The 26,369-nt window shown below is 48.1% G+C and overlaps 1 protein-coding gene across 5 annotated transcripts in view; it reads right to left on the bottom strand.

Moving 5' to 3' along the window:
- Positions 1-1,618: 1,618 nt before the first annotated feature.
- Positions 1,619-26,369, bottom strand: part of SIPA1L3 (signal induced proliferation associated 1 like 3) — a 133,706-nt gene continuing 108,955 nt past the window's right edge. For 4 of the 5 annotated variants that reach the window (XM_073549321.1, XM_073549318.1, XM_073549322.1 and 1 more), the window contains 9 exons: positions 19,947-20,053; positions 19,496-19,863; positions 17,228-17,416; positions 14,623-14,788; positions 6,269-6,458; positions 5,874-6,017; positions 5,499-5,619; positions 4,525-4,606; positions 1,619-3,518 (listed from right to left, as the gene is read on the bottom strand). In XM_073549321.1, the coding sequence (XP_073405422.1) occupies positions 3,372-3,518; positions 4,525-4,606; positions 5,499-5,619; positions 5,874-6,017; positions 6,269-6,458; positions 14,623-14,788; positions 17,228-17,416; positions 19,496-19,863; positions 19,947-20,053 (1,514 nt within the window). In that variant the 3' untranslated portion in view covers positions 1,619-3,371. The remainder of the gene's footprint in view (positions 3,519-4,524; positions 4,607-5,498; positions 5,620-5,873; positions 6,018-6,268; positions 6,459-14,622; positions 14,789-17,227; positions 17,417-19,495; positions 19,864-19,946; positions 20,054-26,369) is intronic. The other variant, XM_073549323.1, reaches the window with a different exon arrangement.

The raw sequence follows: 26,369 nt of genomic DNA, 5'->3' as shown, positions 1-26,369 counted from the left end.
AGTTGTAGTGGGAAATCTGATTGGCTTAATCAGAAAGCTCCCAGGTTTAGGCACTGGATTGTCATGGCGTAATTGCTTAGATGAGATGAAAGTTGTGAGGGCTGGGTGACCGTCGCATACTAAAAAGATGCAGCATCCACAAGGGTAAAGGATTTAATGACCCATATCGAGAGAGAAAGCCCATTCGAGAGCGGGAAACAAGATGTCCGGACATTGAGCTTCTTGAAGTCTGTCCAAGTCTTTTCAGTCTCTGGTCTGAAATAAGACAAAACTCCGAACGCATGGTGAAGTGTCTAAGAGCGCGTTTCGCTCTCTTGAAGAAGACACCCTCTAAGGCGAAGAGTCAGCATCCTTCAACTACAAGGTAGCATGAATGAGGAATGGGCCATGTCAAGATTGGAGTCTGAATAGGAATTATCCTTGGTCAGAGTCTCAAGGGAGTGTGAGCTGGAGCAAGACTACCTGGTTCGCTTGCCGATTCAACAGGCTGATGGGGAGGCTCTGACAAACCCTGCAAAGTGGTCAAAATATCACTTGGTTCACACATGTGGGATTCCCAATACTGAAGGGACTCTGGTGGGGAACCTGATTAGACTTTGGGGTTACCCATGATCAGAGGTCTCTTTTGGTGGGTCTCCCTCACCATGGGAAGTGTTTAGTGTACAACAGGCGATAGTGGTAAGGTGGCAAGCTCTCCGTATCAGAAACCAAATATAGCGGATTTCTTGTTATTCCAACAGTGACAGATAAAGAATATCACCCATTGGGCATCATCCAGAGAGGAAAGTATTAAGCAAGAACCGTCAATTGAGTAATAGCTGCCAGGGTCTGCTCCTTTGGTAAGGCTGTGCCTAACAATTTGGAAATTTGGAATTGCCCGTCACTGGTCCCAGGAAGCAGAGATATGTTTGTCGGTAATGTCCATAGCCACAGGCTAATAAAAAGAAAAACTGAGTTGTACTCACATTTCCCATGTCCACCCAGCAGGTCTCTGCCGCTGCTCCCAGTCTCTGGCATTGGCTGTGGCGCTGACGTCACATCAGCATGGAAGCCATTGTGCTTAGTGGCTGTGATGTCAGCACTGCAGCTAGTGCAAGACACTGGAAACAGCAGCAGAGACCTGCTGGGTGGACCTGGGAAAGGGGAGTACAACCACCATTTGTTTCTTTTTAATAGCCTGCAGCTATGGACATTAATTTACTGCAAGGGCACAACATCTAAGGCAGACTAGTTGCTGGTTTACATACTCCTGACTGCTGAAAATGAAAACGGCAGCTTATAACAACCTGAAGATGGGCACATTCATTTACTTAAAGGAAAGAGCTCTTTTAAATTGCTGGGGACTTCAACTATCCTGGCATTACAGAAGATCAAGACTGGAATGTGGGCTTCAAGGATATCCTTTGGCCATCAGTGCATTTACTTTAGGTGAGCCCTATTTTTATTTTTCTGCATTCATGGCCATTCCTCATCACTCGCATGTTACCAGACGCCTTTAGCGGCGCTATCTGACACTATGTCCCAATGATGGAGTCAAATGTGACAATAATTAAACTGAAAGTTACTCTTCAAAAACTTTCCCTCACACACCCATACAAAAGTCATTGAAGACACCATGGAAAGTGTAGATCAGTTTATACAAATAAAACCATATACAACTCTGGTCTGGCAGCCCTCATTTAGAAAATAATTTGAGTCCATTAAGTTGTTTCCAAACCATCATGCGTTTTATACGACATTACAGCATATCGTACAGTGTGCATGTCAAGAAGGCATGGAGGTCGGTGAGGTCCAGCAGCGAATGTCGTCCATCTTCTCAGGATGTGTAGACAGTTAAGGTTCAAAGTGGCAGCTTCAAAAAGGTTAAAAATGGCTGCACGAGCTTGATGAAAAGTTCTTGCAAGACCTGATTGTTGTAGGATGGCTGATGAGTGAGAAGACTATCTACAAGGCTTGGGTCTTTGATGAATAGAAAGACTAAGGGAATTCCAATAAACTGGAAGGAGAAAGTGCATCATACTCCAGGCTGATGGCTCAGGTGTGTATATGTGTGTGCATGCGTGTATTCATACACTGTATGTGTGTATACATGTGGTGCATGTGTATGCTGTATGTGCGTATTGTGCAGTTATATCTATATACATGTGTATACATGTGATGTATATATATATCATATTTGTGTGTATATAAATACATACAAATATAATTATATATGTACATGCTTATATATGTGCACACATTTATACACATGCACACATAGACATGCATAAATATACACACGTATATAGTCACTGCATAAGAATAGAACATCTTTAGGCTTCCTGTGATCTCACACATAGAAAAATCAATGGCTAAAGCAAATCCTAAAGTTCAAGTATAAATATTCTCCTTTTCGCTTACATTAAGCGTGTACATCATATAGGAGATATCTGTATGTAAACTTGCAAATCTGCAGACTTCAGCAGTTCTGGAGTACCAGTCATAAGCCAGGAGAACTGTCAATGTGGGTCATGTATATCATGCCCATAAAGTGCACCCACTATATAGCCACCTTTTAGTTTTAGGATACAGTGTGCTACACACTACCGTGCCAGCAGGACAGCACTGTAGCTAAAGTAGCCAAGATGCCCAACAAAGGGTGTAGCTCCCTGAACACCTTGATTTGTACAGTGGCCCATACTTTAGGTGCATCTCTACCATGACAGGCTCGCTTTCGGATATTACTAGTAAATTATAATTATGTAACTTGGAATAGTCACTTGTTCCCGTTAACAAAAGAGATGATTTATATATACACATCATATTAACAAAATATACATGGAAATATCCTGCTTCCAGTCGGACTGGCGTCATATTAAAATAAATTTGTATGAAACTTTAACATTACTTAAGGGTTCATCCAGAGACCTTTTCCCCATATAGAACTTTTTTTCCTATACAATTTAAATATATTTATATATATAACATTACTTTCCAGAAGGCTTGCAATACAGTATTTTGCGCTACGCTTGCCTGCGAATCTGTCCATTTTGCATAATTCCTGACGGAAACTTGTGCAGACAATATGGCCAAAAATACTTCCCCCCCCCCCCCCCCCAAAAAAAAAAAAAAAAAAAAACAACTTTTTTTTTTAATTTATACAAATCTACAAAAAAATGTTTCTGTACATGAAGAAAAAAAATATAATAATGCAGAAATAATTGTAATAAAAACAAAAAGAAAAGAAAATTAAAAAAAGGAAACAAAACTCCAGTCCTGTACTGCAGGGTACTGAGGAGAGACCACAGTGTGTGGTGAGATGTACCATACTGTGAGCTCTGTGTAAGCCCCCCCCAACCCACTGGAAGGGTCAGCTACCCCCTTTTAGGGTCTCAATGATCCTTTTTTTCTACAGTATGAATAATCTCTGCAAATTTCCTCAGCTGCTCGCTGGCAGAGTGCGATTCTGCCTGAAGTCGCTGATTGTTGTGTCGGAGATTAGCCACTTCTACCTGCAGCGCCTCTTTGTCCAGTTTTTCCTGCAATGACACAAGATAGAAGACGACGTTATGGAGCGATCAAACAAAGATCAGACAGTTGGGTAATATTGCGTAAAGGAGTTGTCCAGTGAAAACAAGTTATGATAAGTTACTGATCTGTGGGGGTCCAAAAGCTGGGACCTGCACCCATCAGTAGAACAGAGAATATTTTTTGTCCCCGAAGTGGAACGTTTATCGATGTAACAAAAAGGCCCAACCGTCGCTCCATTCATCCTTTACATGGCTGTTGGAAATAGCCGAGTGCTGCGCTCAACAAGCCCATAAAGAATGAATCTAGCGGTAGTTGGGCATGTGCACTGCTGCGCCTTCCTAGATGGAAAAGTTCCCTGTTCTGCCGATCAGTGCAGGTCTTAGTGGTCAGACCCTCACCGATCAACAAGTTATCCCTTATGCGCTCTCTAACTAATGACGTAGAGGAAAGGGAGAAAAAGTCACATTTCAAAACTAGTAGATATTGTGAAAAAATATGCAACTTTTTTTTTCACTACAAAGCTGGAGCTGGGCCCATGATAAACATCCCCCTAAAGTCTGCCTTGTGTGAAAGCCGACATTCTGGGTCTCCCAACCATTATATTTGGACATGCTTGCTTCTGCTGTATTTTAAAAGCTTGCAGAGGTAATGCGCCCTCTGCTGGTTAGTATGCAACTTTACACACTCACAAGCTCAGGACTGATGGCCCAAGCATGGGCTTTCGCTGCAGAAGACAACTGGGAACCACAGACATCAATACCTAGTTAGAATCTTAATAACCACCTATTTGTGAGGGACGGAGTCTTGTATGACCTCAGAGAAGTTCCGAATATAAAGTGTGACATGACTCCACTCATGAGGAGCTGAATATCAGCCTAACCTGATGCTGCAAAGTCAGGCTTTACAACAGGTAATTACCAAATTAAAAACCACAACAGATAATGACTGTGCTGACTGACATTAGTGCACTTTATCATTGAGGAAAACTGAAACAGCGTCCTGTCTCGTCGTTACCTTCTGAAGATCTGTGTGCAGCTGTTTCAACATGACCTCAAGCTGCAGGACCTTCCCGGTGAGGTCAGGAGACACTTCATCACTAGAAAAAAAAAAACATCAGATACCATGAAAGCCATGGAGCATAGGCCAGCCTGATCAGTGACCTACATATGGTGACTGCAGAAATGGGTCAATTTGTAAAATATATCAGGCCGATCATTAGTGACTGTTCTAAGCTAAGGGATTTATTGGCAATGAAGAAAAGCAGCCCCCCCCCCCCCCCCGACATGAACGTCCGCTCTATAAACCAGAAAAGAGAGTTGACCACTAGGGACGGCTCACATTTTGGAGGTCTCTGTTCTTTTATTCCAAGCAAGGACAGTCATCTAGATGGCCACCATGCAATACAACATTTCCTGAGACAATCGCCCCAGTGGTCGCGTCTTGTCAGCAGATGTCTCTGAAGAGACAATTCTAATTGTTGATAAAACATTTGGAGCCATAGTGAAGATCCACTCACAAAAGAGTAAACGGTGGCTCTGGGCGAACCCAGCCATGTATCCATGAATTGGCTGAATGTTATGCTTCATTTATGGTCAGGTAATACTCACCTTGGTGAGAACATCTGAGTAAACCGTGGTTTGTAGACATTTGATAATAAGATCTGAGCCTATAGGTCTGTACTATGGATGAGCGGACGTACTCGGATAAGGTGTTGTCATGCTCGGGTGCTAACCGAGTATCTTCCGCATGCTCAAAAAGTATGTTTGAATCCCCGCGGCTGCATGTCTTGCAGCTGTTCGACAGTTTCACCACATGCAAAAAGGCACTCCCTGCATGTATTGTGACTGTCAAACAGCTGTGGGTGACTAGCATATTTTTGTGAAGACACTCAGTTAGCACCCAAGCATGATAACACCTTATCCAAGCACGTTCGCTCATCACTAGTCTGTACAGGTCGCTGTATTGCGGTTTTTCTTTTATCGCCATACCTTGAGGTGGGGGTGGTGCGTGGCGTGTGCTGCCTCTCCAGGCTGAGATGAGCTGTGCCACCACTTTGCACAGGAGTCAAAGCGACTTCATTCAGAGAGAACAGCGAAGCGGCTCTTTGCACTGTAATAATAATAATAATAATAATAATAATAATAATAATAAATTAAAAAAGTCGGGTTTATATGGACAGAAGTCTGTTTGTGGAACAGAAACATTAAAAATCCCCCATAACTAGCAATAAACAAGGCACCATTATGATTCCGCATTTTGCTTTGCAAAAAAAAAAAAAAAATCCTTAGACAAAAGTTTTCTACGAGTTGATGACTAATCCCAATCTCACAGTAGTCTTCCACGTAGAGAGTTGCACACGTTACCTTCATAGGCTTTAGCTGCACTGACCAGGCTGGACCACTCAAGGCCGGACGCGGTGTCTGGCAGTGGCATCATCCCCGCATCTACATGTCTGGAGTTGGAATCCCGAATCTCTGTAAGCGACAGCTCAGAAGACGAGATGGTGGCTGCGGGGCGTAAAGAATAACAATTACACGGGATGGTTTGTACTTTTACCTTCAATATTTACTTGATTGATTGGTGTGGGATAATCCGCAATGGACGCCCAATGAGTTCACTGACCAGTGCGCATAGATAATACTTCTGCTACATGTGACTACTCCACGCAGTAGTGGATATCTATATTATCAATGACTCCATGTATCATGGATAAAAACTATTAGTGTAAATATATAACATTTTCGCTTTGGCATCTTACCAGATTTCTCAGGCATTCCAGGCTGGTGCTGGCGGCGAACAGGTAGCGTGCTGGAAGGGTACGGGTTGGTGTAGAAGACATCGGTGCCCCGAGAGGAGTCTATGGATGGGGAGCAGGCGAATCCTGCGTCTCGGCGTCCGCTGCACAGGCTCTCATCGGAAAGCGTTCTTTGTAAGGTTTTCTGAGGTGACTGAGAAAGCGATTTAAGAGCATTAGAAAATGGTAAAAGGATTTGCGCCTTCGGAGCAGAGCTCACTTCTTAGTGTTATCCTCTGCTTGCTCAGTGCATCCACACTTTGATGACGTTCATTCCCCCCATATCGTCAATGATGAGGACAGACTATCAGATTTTAGTTCCCTTTCAACTGTCACCGTCTTCTCATTAATATATTAGCACCTTTGCTTCCTCCATACTGGTTATGTATAATGCTCATCACAGACCACCCCTTTTAGGGCTCATACTCACATGCGAGAAACAGACGTGTCTCGCACGTCAATACCCTGCACTGCCACCGACACTCGGATCGGAGTGTTCAGCTGCATAGAAATACATGCAATTATCAAACTAAGGGCTCATACTCACATGCGAAAAACTCGGACAAGTCTCGCACGTCAATACCCTGCACTGCCACCGACACTCGGATCGGAGTGTTCAGCTGCATAGAAATACATGCAGCTGGACGCTCCGATCCAAGTGCCGGCGGTAGTGCCGGGTATTGACGTGCGAGACTTGTCCAAGTTTTTCGCATGTGAGTATGAGCCCTTAGTTTGATAATTGGGACTGGAGTCCCCTTCCCAAGCAAGTGGCATATTTTCCATTCACTACAAGGTGGTAGCATTCAATCTTGCCACTATCATCCATGGAGGGACCCAACTCGCCAGATCAGGGGCTTTTTCACGTTAGCAGCTCTGCTTCATGAATGGGGATCACAAGTAGACGCGCATACCCCTGGGACCCCTACCACGCCACTCACTGGAGGTAATATGTGGATAACTACTGGGCATTTTGTTACGATATATAATAGATGATTGTTATTGGTTTTTTGATGAATCGCTAGCAAATGTGACCCGGGCCGGTGTTGTATGGCTTACATGATTTGCACAGGGCAGCAACTTTTCTTAACCCTTTGCGGTGATATGGTAGTGCTGATCTTGCTGTGTTGGGATTTTCATGAGTCCACCCTGTCATTTTGCCAATTAATATCTATTTGGTTCTTGGGGATCTTAGCATTTTCTCCCATTATTGACGCAGGTTTGTCCGCTTCATGCACTTTTCGGCACTGTTATTGTCTTTCCCTGCATAATTGTTTAATAAAGATGCACAATTTTAATATTTGGATCTGTGGTTGTTTTTAGTGGATTTTTCCACCACCCCTTGACCATTGTTCTTTAGCGATTGATCTACATTTATCATCCTACATAACTGTCGAGGCACCTAGGTATACAATATAATGCTAGGGCTACGCCTCTTAGCACAGGTTGTATTCTTGAGTGTTTTGTATGATATCCTAACGTCAGTGCGTCAGTAATCTGTGGCTGTGGTGAAACTTTGACTCCCAGCATGACTTGATGACTTAGGGCACTTGCTTGGAGTTATAGTTTCAGCACAGCTGGATGGTCACAGGTTTCTGATCGAGCTCCTACACAGAGGACTGGTTGAATATTATGGACCACATATGTCTTAGGTCTTGACTGGAGCAAAAAAACAGGATTTTTAGTTGCTTACCGTAAAATCTGTTTCTCTGAGCCGTCATTGGGGGACACAGGAAACCATGGGTGTATGCTGCTGCCACTAGGAGGCTGACACTATGCAGAAAAAAAAGTTAGCTCCTCCTCTGCAGTGTACACCCCTCCGACAGGAAGTAGGATGTTCAGTTAGTGAGAAAGCAGTAGGAGAAGCAATCTGTAAACGAGATAAAAACCACAGAAAACACAAATCCACACTGTAAAAATATTATGCAGTAAACCGAGCTGTTCAACTTGGGAGGGTGCTGTGTCCCCCAATTAAAGGCTCAGAGAAACAGAATTTACTGTAAGCAACCAAAAATCCTGTTTTCTCTATCGCTTCATTGGGGGACACAGGAAACCATGGGACGTCCCAAAGCAGTCCCCAAGGGGAGGGAACAGCAAACAACTCGAATCAGGACGAGGAAGTCACCCTCGTCACCTGCAAGGTCACCTGCGAGGTCTTTTTCCCCCGACCGGCACTTGCCGAAGCTAGGCATGGGCTCTGAAAAAACCTCATGGACCTGTGGAGGACATATCATCGCACTGCAGAGGTGCTAGACGAAGGCCCAAAGAGTACCGCCAGGAGGACACACACTGCCCGGGCAAAGTGCGTCGTACTCAAAAGAACCCAGTCCTTCCTGAGCCGGCAACCCTACTAATGCCGACCAGATTCCACGAGCAGACGCTGACCTGGAGGCCAGAGGACCTCTACACTTCAGCCCGAGCTTGATAAGTACCGTTGTGGTGGCCAGGTAGCCTGATGAGAGCGTCACGAAGGAAAAGTCTGAGGCGGACAAAAGAAAGGGAATTCAGAACGATGGAGAGTGGACCCTTGATCCACAGGAAGTGCACCACAGCTGCTACAGACTCTGTGAGACCCCAGGAGTGGTTGAGAGTCTGAAAGGGCAGGCTACCAACTGGAAGGAAAAAGAACCCATCCGCTGCAAACGCAGATATCGCCAAGCCCTGAAAAAATCAGGACCTGGATAAGAGCTTCATGGAACAAGGGAAAAATCATGCGATTCACAGGAGGCAAATGCTGAACGAAGAAAATTTCTTCCTGAGAAAAACAAGGATGGACTCAATCCTAGATCCCCAAAAGTCACGCTGAGGAAAATGCGCTGAAGAATGACAAGGTTTAGTCTGAGGAAGGAGAGTGCTTGTCCTTCCAGTGACCTCCTTAATAATTTGGCCTATTGGAGCCACACGGAAAGAACGGAAAGTTGGTGAGGGACTTCTTTGGGGATAATTTCGCTCGTGAAACCGAAAGCCAAATGGACCCTTAGAAAGGAACGATTAGGCGAAAACCCATGTCTCCATGCAAGAAAATCTTTTGGACAGTGAGGATGGTCAAATCTTCCAACCGGTCTCCAGAAAGAATGCTCTGATGAGCAATCTAGGCCACGCGGCTATAGAACTTTGCAACACAGGTGGAGACTAAGGTAGGACACCATTTAGCGGCGGGTGGTTTCAAGGTTGAACTTGCCAACTACTGTGTGAATTCGCCGTTGGCATCCCTGAGGGATGCACTTCTGGGAGAGGAAGGACCATAGTGGTGGAAAACTGGGAACCGGAGGGTTCATAGCCGCAGAAGTAGTCTAATTTGCGAAGCGCTCTGGAGAAAAGAGATATACCGAGGCGCCCCCTTGTTTGGAAACGGCTGAAGTCCGTTCTGTGAGAAAATGACAAGACCTGAGAGCAGGCCACTGAGAACCTGCTAAAGAGCCGAACACTGAAAACGTACTGAATGGAACCTGGGGATAACCTGGATCTCATCGTCGCAATGTAGACTCAGGATGGCTATGAAGAGACAACTGATTGCTTGACTAAGCAGGTAGAACGAAGACTACTGGATAACTTTTGAGATCAAAAGTAAGATAAACCCAGCATACAGGGATGAGGGTGGATATGGAAAAAATAGTCCAGCTGGACTTAGAAAAGTGATTAGTCGAGCAAGGAAAGTCCATGCAAAACATGGATTATGTCAACTGTAAGGGAAGTTGGCTCTAGGTAGATCAAATAGACACCAGAAGACAACTAGGCTGACGAAAGGCAGGTCAATTCGTATGACGATGTAAACGACCGAATCCATCCTGGACCCTCTGGAGCAGGAAGGGGATTGCGGTGTGTAGACCCGATTACCTAAGTCTAAGACAACACGCGCCTGAGGATAACAGGGAAAAGATACAATTCTAGCTGAAGGAAGAAACACGTTATCACCAGACTCATCCTTGGAACCAAGACTGGAGCAGCTTTCTACCCTGGTCGATGCTTGCGCAGAGTCAGATCCCACTCCTTTCTGAGGTGGGATACTTTTTCCAGTCACGGTCAGAAGTCACATGTCTGAGCTGCTGGAGGCTTTACCCGGCGTCTGTAAAGAGCCTGTCACTCTAAGCGATATCGCTAGCAATATCGCTATAACGTCACTGGTTTTGTGACGCAGTAGCGATATTGCTAGTGATATCGCTGTGTGTTACTTACCTCCGACCGGCTCCCCCGCTGTCTGTCGCTGATCGCGCGAGAACGGCCTGGGCCGTTTCTCGTCGTTAGCTTCCTACTGGGCTTCCTGTGGCGCCGACGAGCAACGCGTGGACGCGGGTGGGAGGACGTCAGGATCGCCTCGTCTAACAGGTGAGTAGCGACCACCGACCGCTGCTATGTCGCTGGTGAGATCTGCCTGTGTGGCAGCTCACTAGCGACCACTTAGCGATGCACCAGCGATCCTGACCGCGTCATATCGCTGGTCGGGATCGCTGGTGCATCGCTAAATGTGACAGTACCTTAAGAAAGAATAGGTAAGTTCCGACAGATAAGGAGCTTAGGCATTGTGGTAGCTCGAAGGCCCTTAGGACAGACTAGAACTTATAAACTACTATTGGCCAAACATTAAAGATAGGCGTAACACCGGCAGTAAAGATAGCCTGCGGACAGTACTGTAAACTGATCAGAAGGTGTGGCAAAAAAATCCTGTGGAGCAACACACACTTAGGGTCAAGAGCATGCCGCAGTAAAACCGCGACCATCCGTACCTGACACGAGAGTGTCTGACCCACCTGAAGGTGGAGTATCCAGTTATGTTGCTACCGACATCCGCTCTGTGGTACAGAGATCCGCTCCGTTTGGACATGGTAGCGCTTACGTTTAACTGTAAACAAACCACAGATGTTATTGACAATGAAATATGCATCTGAAAGGTGTCTTTAACTCACCTTAAAGCGGCTTGTAACCGCAGCTGCAGCCCGTCAGGAGCAATAAATGCCGGCATCTCACCTCGAGTGGTGATTAGACGGGAGCTTAGGCAAAAGCTGCAAAAGACCCAGAGGAATGTGAGAGAGGACGCTCCTGACTCACCTGAAAATGGGACAGTAGAGCCGGACCGGTGTAGTTGATGGACCTCGAGTACGTTTGAGTTACCGGAAAGACGGCATGTATTGACTAAACATGTCTGGTAGAGGACTATTCAAGTGCTCGATAAGGGATAGAATACTGTTGCAATAGAACGCGAGGAACCTGAAGGCGAGAGAGTCTGACTCACCTGAATACGGTACAGAACACCAGTACCACTGAAGCAGTCAACCCCAGACACGTCTCCACAGTAATACGGCCGTTTGAACTACTGTACCTGGTAGGTGGTGCTTCTGAAGCCTGTATAGCGGATATAGCACAGCTGCAATCGGCTCTAAGTATCCTGTGAACAAATCAGTGTGGAGAGAACCCGGAGAAGGGTATAGGAGACAGCCATTTATGTGTTGCGGTGCGGTCTAGGCCTGGATACCTGACAACATTAGGCAGAATAACGGCTTATGTGTTGTGGTCTAGGTCTGGCTACCTGACGGCATTAGGCAGAATAACGGCTTCTGTATTGCGGTCTAGGTCTGAATACCTGATGGCATTAGGCAGAATAACGGCTTCTGTGTTGCGGTCTAGATCTGGATACCTGACGACATCAGGTAGAATAACGGCTTCAAGTGTAGCAAGCCGTACCACGAAGTCTGTAGTAAAATAGATTCTGACCAGTCAATTCTTCTGACGGTAGAACAGTAGGCCTGGGATCAGAAAGAGACTACACACTACTCTTGTGTGCTATGGTTCCAACCTCTGCACCTGCGAGTTGTGGTCAGCTTCTTTATCCACTGAGCCACAGCAGACAATTGCCAGGTAACAAGGACTTCTATCCAGCTGGAAGGCCGGCCCAAACACTGCAGACGTGAAGCGATAGAAGCAGCTCATTATTCTGCTTAGAGCAGTATGAAGCCAGCGTCCGGAGGGGGCTGCAGAAAAAAAAAAGGAAGGGCGAGTGCCTGTGAGCAGTAGATATGGGAGCAGATGCTATGCCAGGGCTTCAGCACCTTTATGTGTGAAGCAATGGTTGAGTCTATCTCTGCTGAAAATCAAGGCACATATCTGCAATGGCCGAAAACACAACAGCCGTGTGACAAAATCAAATCTCCGAGGAAAAAACGTGCGAGTGAAACCCCCTACCAGGCCAACGCCATGCGGCAATTACAGAAGACAGCAGCGTGGCTCTACAAGGCTCTGTGTGCTATGACACCAGACATACTGATGCACTAGAGACTGCGCGGCAGAAGATTACAACTACAATTACGCCAGTAAATTACACGACTCTAGAGTACTATTACGTCAGTGACTGTACAGTTCTAGAGTACAATTACTTCAGAGACTGTACGGCTCCAGAAAACCATTACGTTAGTGACTGTACTGCTCCAGAGACTGTACGACTATAGCGCATTTCACATGAGACGCAATAGCTAAGAAGGATTCTCTGCTCCGTCACTGGACCTGCGGAAAGTGTGGCCCTGCTTAATTTTACTATGAGGGGCTTATACTCCGCATTGTACCTGATTCGGCTGAGGGGAGATAGGCAGGAAAGAGCTGGTCCTGTCAGGTGAAGGCACTAACCGAGTCCCACGCTGGGAGAATACGACCGCCGTGGTGGATGCCGAGGACGACTCTTCTCGCCGCAAAAGAATGGGGGCGCTGTGAAAAACACCACTTGGCACAGCCCGAAAAGGGGCAGAGCTAATCGTCAGCTCTGGGTGCAGGAAGATGGCGGTGATGCTACTTTGTCTGCGCCGCCAGACAGGCCAGGTGGAGTGGGCGGAGGTTTGAGGGGAGACGGGCGGAAAAAAGCCCGTCCGAAGACAGAGAGGACGGGGGGGCGGAGCTACCGATGACTAGGCCGCAATTGAAGCCGGGGCCTAGATTAGGCCCTGGAGACCGCCGACGGACAGGGGGGCAGCGCGAAGGCCTGGAACGCTGGTGCTATCACCCGGATCCTACCAGAAAGGTAGCCGGGTGCGGGGGGAAGCGGTGGGGTGGGAACACCGCCCTGAGGAGAGCAGGCTGCTGCCCACTATCGTCTATTCCTAACTGGGGTAAGCCTGAAGCGCACAGCGCCCGGCGAGAGATGGGAGAATTATTCGCCGACACTCGGCCGGGAAGTGAGCTCCCCACAAGTGCAGCAGGAGAGCTGCCAGGGTAAAGGGAGGATTAGGCCCGAATATAAGTCGGGACCTAGATTACAAGGTGACCGTGGTAGGCTGCTCCGGACCCTACACCTGACAAGGGGGTGTCTTCTATAACCATTCTTCTTTACCTAACTTCTTATGATGAAGTCGTCCTGCCGGGGCCTAGGGGAAAAAAGGTACCTCTTTTCCCAGTGATGCCAGACATCCGGAAAAAACTTGTTGCAGGACGTCACGTCTCATCCAACTAACAGGCTCTGGTGGGCGACGATGGGCCAGGACCGGGTCTGGAGCACCTGAGCACACTTCTGTGCTAAGGGATGGGGTCCTGCCGTCCAGACGTATGAGGATACGGGGTGGCAGTACACAGACTCTGTGTGGGAGTACAGTAGTGACCATTCACACTGTATCCCTCCGGAAAAACTGAAAAGGAACGACGCACATTGAGGTAGATAAGGGTCTAGTGAAAGACCCGTGTCCACCTCCTACTGACACTAAACTGAACATCCTACTTCCTGTCGGTGGGGTGTATACTGCGAAGGAGGAGCTAACTTTTTTTCTGTATAGTGTCAGCCTCCTAGTGGCAGCAGCATACACCCATGGTTTCCCGTGTCCCCCAATGAAGCAATAGAGAAAAGGAAGAATATTGTTACAAAATTGTAAAAATAAATAAAGGCAATTATTAAAATATGTGACCCCAAGACCAGGCAATAAAGCATTAGCAACTAGTGATGAGCGAACTGGGTGTCTTCGGTGTGCTTGAAAAACATGTTTGAGTCCCTGCATGTCTCGCGGCTGTTTGACAGCAGCAACACATGCAGGGATTGTCTAACAAACAGGGAATCCATGCATGTGCTGTGGCTGTCTAACAGCTGCAAGCCATGCAGCCGCGGGAACTCAAACATATTTTTCGAGCACGCCGAAGACACTCCGCACATGAGCATGTTCAGATAATACCGTATCTGAGCATGTTCGCTCATCATTAACAGCAATAAATGGTGGTGGAGGTGAAAAAAAAAAAAAACCTCTGATGAGGGCGCTAGTTAAAAGTACAACTACAAGGATCCAACAGACCGAACAGCGCAGATAACAGGCACTACAAATAGGGTATAGGCGGTGTCAGGGCCCCGGTCGTCTCACCATGCAGTCCTGCTCCTGCTCCGGCCCCAGGTTGTCCATAATAATCAGCCGCTTCAGATCATCCTCGATGGTGGACTTGTAATTCTTGCGAGGTGATCGGAGGTCTCGCAGGGAGGCCCGGAGCCGGGGCTGACCAAAGACGTTCTTTGTGTTCAGATCTACTTGTCTAAAGAGAGAAACAAGACTGAGGTTATAATTGTCAGACGTCAGGTCACAAACGCGGCACAGAGCCATATATACTATATACTCCGGCCGCCTCTGCACGCACAACAGATGTTCACATAATCCTCTGTCTCCAGTTATTTTGTCTCTTACCGCTGACCTAAATACTTCAGAAAATAGGGAGAACCCCGGGCTCCAAAGTGTCTCATCAGGTGACGGTGCAAGTGCTGCTGCACCAGCGCCAGGCAATTTAAAGTGACGACACAGTTTTGGGGCAAGCCTTGTTCATTCTTTCAAGTCCTGAAACCAATGTATTTTTAGGATTTATTTGCCTTTTTTGTTGTGGTCCGCCATCCAGGCGGACCGGTTACTGAGGGCAGGGGAAATCAATTGCAAACAGCAAGTATGAAAGCAATTCTACTGTTCAGATCACTAAGCATCATTGCTCTAATTTTTCATTATTGGATCTAAATTATGTTGCTCATTATTACAGTAAAGTAAAGCTGACGTTCAATACACTCAGGAACTGACTCCAAAGCAGATAGACCATGCATTGTTCTAGGTAGGAAAGAAAGTAATTTGGGTGCGTGTGGCCCCCAGAGGCTAAAAATGTGTAAAGAAGCTGATGTAATTTCTAGTTTGGAGGCCAAAAAATAAAAAAATAAAAAAACAAAACGAGACTGTGGACTGACCGGCAGCAGCGTTGACCATATTCCACAGACAGCCTGCTGACTGTGTTTGCCCTAGAATGTAGACTAACAGGTGGCAGCATTTAGCCTAAACCATACACTGACTGGTGGTGGTGTTTACCTTAAACTGCGGACTAACCAGTGGTGGCGTTTACCCTAGACTGTGGACTGAGGGGCAGCAGCGTTTACCCTAGACTGCGGACTGACTGGCAGCAGCATTAACCCTAGACCGCGGACTGACTGGCAGCAGCATTAACCCTAGACCGTGGACTGACGGGTGGCGGCATTAACCCTAGACTGTGGACTGACGGGTGGTGGCTAGAGATGAGCCTTTTTTAGGGTCGAGTCGGGTTTCATGAAACCCGAGTTTCTCAAAAGTCGAGTCGAACGAAATCGGCCGACTATCGGGAAAAGTCGAAGGTCCGACTGAAACTCGAAACCCAATGCAAGTCAATGGGGAAGCAAAGACACCAGGGAGTGGAGGAACAGTTCACACACCTACATGCCTGACTTCACGCTGTGGTCGGCGAAACCCGACTTTGCCATAAGTCGGCGACTTATGAATCTGGCCGACCTGTTTCGCTCAACTCTAGTGGCGGCATTTACCCTAGACTGTGGACTGACGGGTGGCGGGATTTACCCAAGACTGTGGCCTGACGGGTGGCGGCATTTACCCTAGACTGTGGCCTGACGGGTGGCGGCATTTACCCTAGACTGTGGACTGACGGGTGGCGGCATTTACCCTAGACTGTGGACTGACGGGTGGCGGCATTTACCCTAGACTGTGGACTGACGGGTGGCGGCATTTACCCTAGACTGTGGACTGACGGGTGGCGGCATTTACCCTAGACTGTGGACTGACGGGTGGCGGCATTTACCCTAGACTGGGGACTGACGGGTGGCGGCATTTACCCTAGACTGGGGACTGACGGGTGGCGGCATTTACCCTAGACTGGGGACTGACGGGTGGCGGCATTTACCCTAGACTGGGGACTGACGGGTGGTGGCATTTACCCTAGACTGGGGACTGACGGGTGGTGGCATTTACCCTAGACTGTGCACTGACAGGTGGCGGCATTAACTCTAGACCGTGCACCGACGGGTGGCGGCATTAACTGTGGATTTACTGGTGACAGTGTTTACACAATACCACGGACTGACCGGCGGCAGTGTTTATCCTAGACTGTGGATTTATTGGTGACAGTATTTACACTATACCACGGACTGACCGGCGGCAGTGTTTACCCTAGAATGTGGATTTACTGGTGACAGTGTTTACACTATACGACGGACTGACCGACGGCAGTGTTTACACTCGACTCAAGGTCTACTTAAAGAGTGTAATCATCTTCAAGTTCTCCCTTTGCAGCGACACTAAAGCTCCAGTGATGCGGCAGCAGGGCCGCGCCAGCAAGATGTGTACTAAACCTTGGCAATGAGCTGAAAACTACAGACTGAAAACTCCCAAGTTTTTGAGAATGGAGAGGGCGTTGGAGGACTTGCTTGTTTTTACAAGCACTTTGCAATTTCACCATTTCCGTGCAGGAGACGGCCCCTTTAGGTTGTCAGTCATTTACATGTGAGAAATAGAAATGCCTGCAGCGCTACGCTCCCATCAAAAACAATAAGATCTGGAGGAGTCCTGTTCTGGAATCGGGGGGGACGGGGTTATGACTATTGGGAATGGAAGTGAAGGATATTATGGGTATTTGAAAATGGGAAGCCCAACGCAGAAAACGTTGTGGTGCACTTACTTTTTGGGGTCTGTAAATGTAGTTGGCCTTTGTGGAGGTTCCTCTGGCTTTTTCCAGCCAGCTGGGATCTTATTCCTCACGTTCTGACGAGAGAAAAAAGATTTGGGCACGGAGCTGGACAGCTGGAAGGAGCTCGACTGTGACATCTGCTGGTTCCTGGAACCGTCGGGGCTTTTATATGCGATGGATCTGCTTGCGCAAAGAATACATAGAGTCTATCATTATTATTATTTTTCCTTGGCGTCTAATTTTCCTACATTCTGTGCTACCATTTTTATCATTTTATTTTTTGCAAACTGATCATCAAAAAGATAAATGCCCCCGAACTGGACGTAGAGTGTGAAAGATATGGCACATAATAATGGTGGGATATGAGCACGATCGCTGCCTTACACATCGCCCCCGCACCGTGCAACCAGAGGCTTTATCTAATCCACACGCTGCAGCAATAATGACAATGTACATGTAAAAATGGCCAAATACTATACTTCACCAACAACTACTGAAAAATGTGTACTCAGACATACACAAGGGGATCCGCTCTCCTCCACAATACAGCATCTGATATCCCCCCATGCGGCAAAAAACAAGATCCGCTCTCCCTCCCCACGCGCAATACGGGATCCGCTCTCCCTCCCCACGCGCAATACGGGATCCGCTCTCCCTCCCCACGCGCAATACGGGATCCGCTCTCCCTCCCCACGCGCAATACGGGATCCGCTCTCCCTCCCCACGCGCAATACGGGATCCGCTCTCCCTCCCCACGCGCAATACGGGATCCGCTCTCCCTCCCCACGCGCAATACGGGATCCGCTCTCCCTCCCCACGCGCAATACGGGATCCGCTCTCCCTCCCCACGCGCAATACGGGATCCGCTCTCCCTCCCCACGCACGACGCGCAATACGGGATCCGCTCTCCCTCCCCACGCACGACGCGCAATACGGGATCCGCTCTCCCCCACACACGACGCGCAATACGGGATCCGCTCTCCCCCACACACGACGCGCAATACGGGATCCGCTCTCCCTCCCCACGCGCCGCGCAATACGGGATCCGCTCTCCCACACACACGACGCGCAATACGGGATCCGCTCTCCCCCACACACGACGCGCAATACGGGATCCGCTCTCCCCCACACACGACGCGCAATACGGGATCCGCTCTCCCCCACACACGACGCGCAATACGGGATCCGCTCTCCCCCACACACGACGCGCAATACGGGATCCGCTCTCCCCCACACACGACGCGCAATACGGGATCCGCTCTCCCCCACACACGACGCGCAATACGGGATCCGCTCTCCCCCACACGACGCGCAATACGGGATCCGCTCTCCCCCACACGACGCGCAATACGGGATCCGCTCTCCCCCACACGACGCGCAATACGGGATCCGCTCTCCCCCACACGACGCGCAATACGGGATCCGCTCTCCCCCACACGACGCGCAATACGGGATCCGCTCTCCCCCACACGACGCGCAATACGGGATCCGCTCTCCCCCACACGACGCGCAATACGGGATCCGCTCTCCCCCACACGACGCGCAATACGGGATCCGCTCTCCCCCACACGACGCGCAATACGGGATCCGCTCTCCCCCACACGACGCGCAATACGGGATCCGCTCTCCCCCACACGACGCGCAATACGGGATCCGCTCTCCCCCACACGACGCGCAATACGGGATCCGCTCTCCCCCACACGACGCGCAATACGGGATCCGCTCTCCCCCACACGACGCGCAATACGGGATCCGCTCTCCCCCACACGACGCGCAATACGGGATCCGCTCTCCCCCACACGACGCGCAATACGGGATCCGCTCTCCCCCACACGACGCGCAATACGGGATCCGCTCTCCCCCACACGACGCGCAATACGGGATCCGCTCTCCCCCACACGACGCGCAATACGGGATCCGCTCTCCCCCACACGACGCGCAATACGGGATCCGCTCTCCCCCACACGACGCGCAATACGGGATCCGCTCTCCCCCACACGACGCGCAATACGGGATCCGCTCTCCCCCACACGACGCGCAATACGGGATCCGCTCTCCCCCACACGACGCGCAATACGGGATCCGCTCTCCCCCACACCGTGCAATACGGGATCCGCTCTCCCCCACACCGTGCAATACGGGATTTGCTTTCCCCCTACACTGTACAATACGGGATCTGCTCGACTCCACACCATACACTACCAAATGTGCTCTCTCTCATCTGTACAATATGGGATCTGATCTCTCCAAGCTCTGTACCTGGAGTCACTGAAGGCTTCTGTGGTGCTGTTGCCAGGTGGGTACACTTTGGGTCTGTAGCCTTTTCCAGAGGACATCTGATCTTTCCTTTTGTCCCGGGATCCATTTTCGTGCATGCCTGGGTAGGTGGAGCATGCCATGGGTTTCTGCACTTTCTCACGGCGAGGAGTTGGTCTGGCTGGCTTCGACTGTGCAAAATTGGGTAAGGAGGTATCGATGCCACTGTCGTTTGACGTGCCTTTAGAAATGGGCTCCAGGTCTATATCTGGCTGCTCTTGGGGATCAAACCACCGCTCATCACTCTGGTTACTGGACGCCGTACTGGACAGCGTGTTACTGCTGGAGTGACTGGAGTACTGTGCCTCTCCCTGGAAGCACATCACTAAGGTCACTGCCCATCTGTTCACGTGGCCTTTGTGTGTGAACAGCGAGCACATAACTGGACACTTACCCTTGAATGACGGTGAGGAGAACTCTTGCCGGCCAGCTCCTGTCTGTTAGGTCTCTTGGTGACACTGACTCCTACTCGGGGCTGCGATGGGATGTGCCACAGTGGTTCTGCAAAAGACAAGTAGCGTCGTCACATGCACCTTGCAGGATTAACGTCAGAGAATAATTAGGAGCTGAGTGTTAATTAAAGAGGATGGTAATGGGGGCTGGGTGCGGGATCTGAGACTGATTTATACAGCAGTTTTGCTCTCTAGTAGCTCTGACATTCGCCTCCTCTATAGAGAAGTACAGGACACAAGCAGAGTTCTCGAAAATAGTGAAAAATCAGAGCACACCGTAAATAAAGTTCTCATTTTACAACAATAACAAGGGTATTACCACCAGGACAAGTAGCAGGATACAGCTATAGATAGATTAGTGGTGATCCGTTCGCTCAGATGTCCATCCATCAGTATTCTTGTGATGGGTAGGTGCACTGCAGTTAGACCCCCACCAATCAGCAGCTTAAGAAACATCCTACCAAAATGCTAACACTTGATGAGACTGGACTGTCTCTTTAAAGAAGCATAAATTAATAAAAAAAAAAAAAAATCTTAAACCTGAGGTGATGGTGTACTTACTTTGAAAATTGTTTCAGAATGGCTTCAGATTTTGTATTAAAATGAGCATTTTATGAGTTCAGCTAGAGAATGGGAGAGCTCGAGTCCACTGTACTCAGTCTCCGACTGCACAGCCTGACTGACGTGTGCAGCTTGTACTAAGTAGCATGAGATCTCAGCAGCAGATAGGAAGAATGGAGTACACAGAGAAGTTAGTAAGGCTAGGTTGGCAGAGCTTCAGCAGGGAGCAGTCGCACTGAGGAGCTGTCAGTCAGAATAGGAGAGCGGAAATTTAGCAGCGGCAGGGAGGAGGGGCACTGAGGAGCTGTCAATCAGGATAGAAGGGCAGAAATTCAGCAGCAAGGAGGAGCCGTCAATGAGGATAGGAGAACGGAGATTCAGCAGCAGCAGGGAGGAGGAACACTGAGGAGCTATCAGGCTAGGAGGATGAAGACAGTTGAAATTTATTTGGTTTGGTATGATTATACAATCATTCTGACACATTTTCACAATCTATAACCCAGTCTCGCCAGGACCAAGATTGAGTTATTAATGTATACGGTTTGAATTGAAAATTCTGTTGACATATGTTATATTAGTACAGTTTAATACAGGCTATGTTCAAGGACTACGCACGGATCAGAAAGCCAGGACTTCTAATATGAGCTAACTGCCTTATATATACTGTATATCTCTACGAGGCAATCAGGTCAGTTCCGGAGACCAGGCTGGGTATTACGATATGTGTGTAATTGACCTTAGAGCACTCCAATCCTATAAAGTGGTGGCATATATTAAGGCTTTGTCTTCATGATTGTTGGTGGATGGACCTTTAGCACCTCACTGATTTCTCATAGATTTTCCTTCCAACCTCCTGACACTTCTGACTACCTGGCGGTGTAGGAAACAGTAGCTGCCGGTCAGGTCCCTACCGATTTTAGAATGACATATCCTAGCAAGTTATAAATTGGGAATAGCCCTTTAAAGACAAGTGTACATGGCAGGCATATGTACAGGACAGGCACAAATTATGTATCTTATAATACAATTCATCCTTCCAGAAGTTCTGTTGCAGAAGGACTGCATACACGAGTCAGAAAATCGACCAAAAACTCAGATGGTTACATGCCTTACCCTAAGTGTACCCGGTGTTATCCCATCATCCTTCTCCCATCCATGTGTCTGCTCTGCATGCGCTATACAGGGCAGGTGAGAAGTTTAGGGAATCAGGAAATCTTGATGCAGCCGATGTCTGACCTTACCCACTGCTTCCATTCTTTTAAGGGCTATTCACGGATCAGAAAGCCAGGACTTCTAATATGAGCTAACTGCCTTATATATACTGTATATCTCTACGAGGCAGTCAGGTCAGTTCCGGAGACCAGGCTGGGTATTACGATATGTGTGTAATTGACCTTAGAGCACTCCAATCCTATAAAGTGGTGGCATATATTAAGGCTTTGTCTTCATGATTGTTGGTGGATGGACCTTTAGCACCTCACTGATTTCTCATAGATTTTCCTTCCAACCTCCTGACACTTCTGACTACCTGGCGGTGTAGGAAACAGTAGCTGCCGGTCAGGTCCCTACCGATTTTAGAATGACATATCCTAGCAAGTTATAAATTGGGAATAGCCCTTTAAAGACAAGTGTACATGGCAGGCATATGTACAGGACAGGCACAAATTATGTATCTTATAATACAATTCATCCTTCCAGAAGTTCTGTTGCAGAAGGACTGCATACACGAGTCAGAAAATCGACCAAAAACTCAGATGGTTACATGCCTTACCCCAAGTGTACCCAGTGTTATCCCATCATCCTTCTCCCATCCATGTGTCTGCTCTGCATGCGCTATACAGGGCAGGTGAGAAGTTTAGGGAATCAGGAAATCTTGATGCAGCCGATGTCTGACCTTACCCACTGCTTCCATTCTTTTAAGGGCTATTCACGGATCAGAAAGCCAGGACTTCTAATATGAGCTAACTGCCTTATATATACTGTATATCTCTACGAGGCAGTCAGGTCAGTTCCGGAGACCAGGCTGGGTATTACGATATGTGTGTAATTGACCTTAGAGCACTCCAATCCTATAAAGTGGTGGCATATATTAAGGCTTTGTCTTCATGATTGTTGGTGGATGGACCTTTAGCACCTCACTGATTTCTCATAGATTTTCCTTCCAACCTCCTGACACTTCTGACTACCTGGCGGTGTAGGAAACAGTAGCTGCCGGTCAGGTCCCTACCGATTTTAGAATGACATATCCTAGCAAGTTATAAATTGGGAATAGCCCTTTAAAGACAAGTGTACATGGCAGGCATATGTACAGGACAGGCACAAATTATGTATCTTATAATACAATTCATCCTTCCAGAAGTTCTGTTGCAGAAGGACTGCATACACGAGTCAGAAAATCGACCAAAAACTCAGATGGTTACATGCCTTACCCTAAGTGTACCCAGTGTTATCCCATCATCCTTCTCCCATCCATGTGTCTGCTCTGCATGCGCTATACAGGGCAGGTGAGAAGTTTAGGGAATCAGGAAATCTTGATGCAGCCGATGTCTGACCTTACCCACTGCTTCCATTCTTTTAAGGGCTATTCAGCCAAATCTATGCCCCACGCTCCTCATCTACAAATTCTAGTATTAATGGCTGCTTTACAAATCCCATTTCAACCTAATCTTCAACCCCAATTCCTTACCTTTAGATTGAACGCCCTCCCCACAAGTCAACGCTTCCTTTCCTAAACTAAAAATGGTATGTATTACAAAAACCAGTCAGACGGCACATGGAGCATTCCTCACATGATCCAGAGGAGACGGCTCACATGATATGCCATGAATTATACACCCACATCCTTAGAATGAAACCCTTTCTCCGTTACTGCAAATCAGCAGAATCAATATTCCAACAGTTTCTATAATTTCTTTAGGCCAGATTCACAATTTGCGTTTTTTCTGCAGCCAAAGCCAAATCGTAGACAAAGTGCAGGTTTTGTTGTCTTTTTGCTGCATTTTTCTGGATCTAAAAGTTCAACTTTGCATCAATCATGGAAGCATGAACAATACAAGGTGTTAGGCCACCAATGTGAATTTTTCCACCCAATGTGAAACTATAAAACATTTTGGTTAAAAGAGCAATTTTATCAACTTATTTAGTGGAAAAGGTTTTTTTATGTCTGAAAAAAATAGTAACTATACTGAACAGAAAAGCTGGATTCAAGAATGAAGTGCAATGTGAACGAAGGTTAAGAGTTCTTGAAAAATAGGGATTTTTGTGTACTCACCGTAAAATCCTTTTCTCCGAGCCAATCATTGGGGGACACAGACAGTGGGTGTTATGCTGCAGGCCACTAGGAGGACACTAAGTAAACAAAAAAAAAATTAGCTCCTCCCCTGCAGTATACACCCTCTCGCTGGCTGAGATTTCTCCAGTTCGGTGAAAAAAGCAGTAGGAGCATAAACAGTCAACAATAACCATAACTAAGTCAAAGCCTAAGAATGCTACAGTGAGCCAATAGGCTAAACAGGGTGAGTGCTGTGTCCCCCAATGATTGGCTCGGAGAAAAGGATTTTACGGTGAGTACACAAAAATCCCTATTTCTCCAACGCCTCAGTGGGACGTCCTAAAGCAGACCCTGGGTGGGGAGCATACATCTGCTAATATCCCATGTACCACTGAGGTACTGCAGATTGCAGGCTGCGTCTGCTGAGAGCTGCATCCACAGAGGCCTGAGAATGAATTAGGCAATGTTTGCAAAGGTATGCAGGCTGGATCAAGTCGCAGCCTTGCAGACAAGCCTGAGAATGAATTTGGTAATGTTTTGTAAAAAGTATACAGACTGGACCAAGTCGCAGCCTTGCAGACCTGTTCTGCCAAGGCCTGGTGCCGAATGGCCGAAGAGGCGCCTACTGACCGGGTAGAGTGCGCCTTAATCCCCACCGGGACAGGCGTGTTCCTGACATGGTAGAATTCCTGAATCGCCAAGCGAATCCACCTGGCTAGTGACGCGGCTAGACCCTTCCTATGCCCCTTTGGAAGCATGAACAGGGCCATCTGACTTGTGGAAGGGAGCCGTCCGCGAGATGTACCGTCTCAGCGCCCTAACCACATCCAGGGTGTGGAGGGCCTTCTCAATGCGATGGACTGGCGCCGGGCAAAAGGAAGGCAAAACAATTTCCTCGTTGAGATGGAAAGAGGAGACAACCTTGGGCAGGAAGGACTGGGACGTCCTGAGAACTACCTTTTCCTGATGAAAATTCAGGAACGGAGAACGGCAGGATAGGGCTGCCAATTCCGAACCTCGTCTGATTGACGCAATTGAATTGCCACTAGAAAGACGGACAGCGACACCTCCTGCAGCGGTTCGAAAGGAGCCTCCTGTAAGGCCCCGAGAACCAGGTTAAGGTCCCATGATTCCAATTGCCTTCTATAAGGATGTGCCACATGGGAAACTCCCTGAATGAACATCTTGACCTGAAGTTTGGTGGCAATTTTGCGTTGGAAAAGCACTGACAAGGCCGAAATTTGGCCCTTGAGCGAGCCAAGCGCGAAGCCTGATTTTAATCCAGATTGAAGGAATTCCAATATGGCCGGAATGGAAAAACACCAGAGGTGATCGACCATGATCCTTGCACCACGAAAAGAAGGTTTTCCAGGTGCTGAGATAGATGCACATGGACACAGGCTTCCTAGCACTAATCATGGTGGAAATCACGTCTTGAGAGAACCCAGCCTGTGCTAAAATCCAGGATTCAACGGCCACGCCGTCAAAGACAGGGCCCCGGAGTTCTGGTGGTAAATCGGGCTCTACGAGTGTAGATCCATGCGATCTGGAAGTCGCCAGGGGACGTCGGCGACTAGTTGTATTAGTTCTGCATTCCATGCTCAGTGCAGCCAATCTGGCGCGACTAGGATCACTGGTATTTCCTCCGCTCTGATCTTCTTGATGACCCTCAGAAGCAAGGGAGGAGGAGGGAAGATATACGGGAGACGGAACCGGTGCCATGGCAGAACTAGGGCGTCAGCTCCGATGGCGCATGGATCGCGCGATCGGGCAATGAACCGAGGAACCTTGTTGTTTAGTCTTGAGGCAATGAGATCCACATCCGGAGTCCCCCAATGATGACAAATATGCTGAAAGACTTCCGGATGAAGAGACCACTTCCCCGAGGCAATGCCTTGGCGACTGAGAAAATCTGCCGCCCAATTTTCTACGCTCGGCCCAATGGAGGATGTGACTCACTTCGTGCACGGCCATCCTACTCCGGGTACCTCCCTGGCGGATTGGATCCTGATGGGGTGACCTACGAGGAGATGGCGGAAACTTCGTAGAGCTAATCTGATCGCTCATATCTCCAAAATGTTGATGGGGAGACGTGTGGCGACGAAAGACCGCACCCCAGCCGAGGAGACTTGCGTCGGTGGTTACTACCAACCATCTTACTGGGAGAAAAGACCTTCCTTGATTCAGGGAGGACCTCAGTGTCCACCACCTGAGAGCTTGTCTGACCTCAGAGACAGAGGGATACGACGGTCCAGGGAGAACGGGTTCTTGACCCAAGCTAACAGCAACGCGTGTTGTAAGGGACGGAGGTGGAACTGTGCAAATGGAACTGCTTCCATCGCAGCCACCAGCTTTCCGAGAACTCTCATGCTGAAGCGAATAGAGTGGGAAACCGGTCGGGAAAGAGTCTGCGCTGCCTGTTGTAAGGCTTGGGTCTCTCCTGTAGGGAGACTGACCAACCCGCGGGAAGTGTCCAAGATCATTCCTAAAAGGGAAATCTGCTGAGCTGGTTATGGGAAAGACTTTTCGAAGT

This window comes from Dendrobates tinctorius, unplaced genomic scaffold (genome assembly GCF_039654945.1).
Source record: "Dendrobates tinctorius isolate UK_male_01 unplaced genomic scaffold, ASM3965494v1 ptg000158l, whole genome shotgun sequence".
Lineage (NCBI taxonomy): Eukaryota > Metazoa > Chordata > Amphibia > Anura > Dendrobatidae > Dendrobates > Dendrobates tinctorius.
Note: the sequence above shows the minus strand (reverse complement) of the source record. Positions and strands in the feature narration are given on the sequence as shown.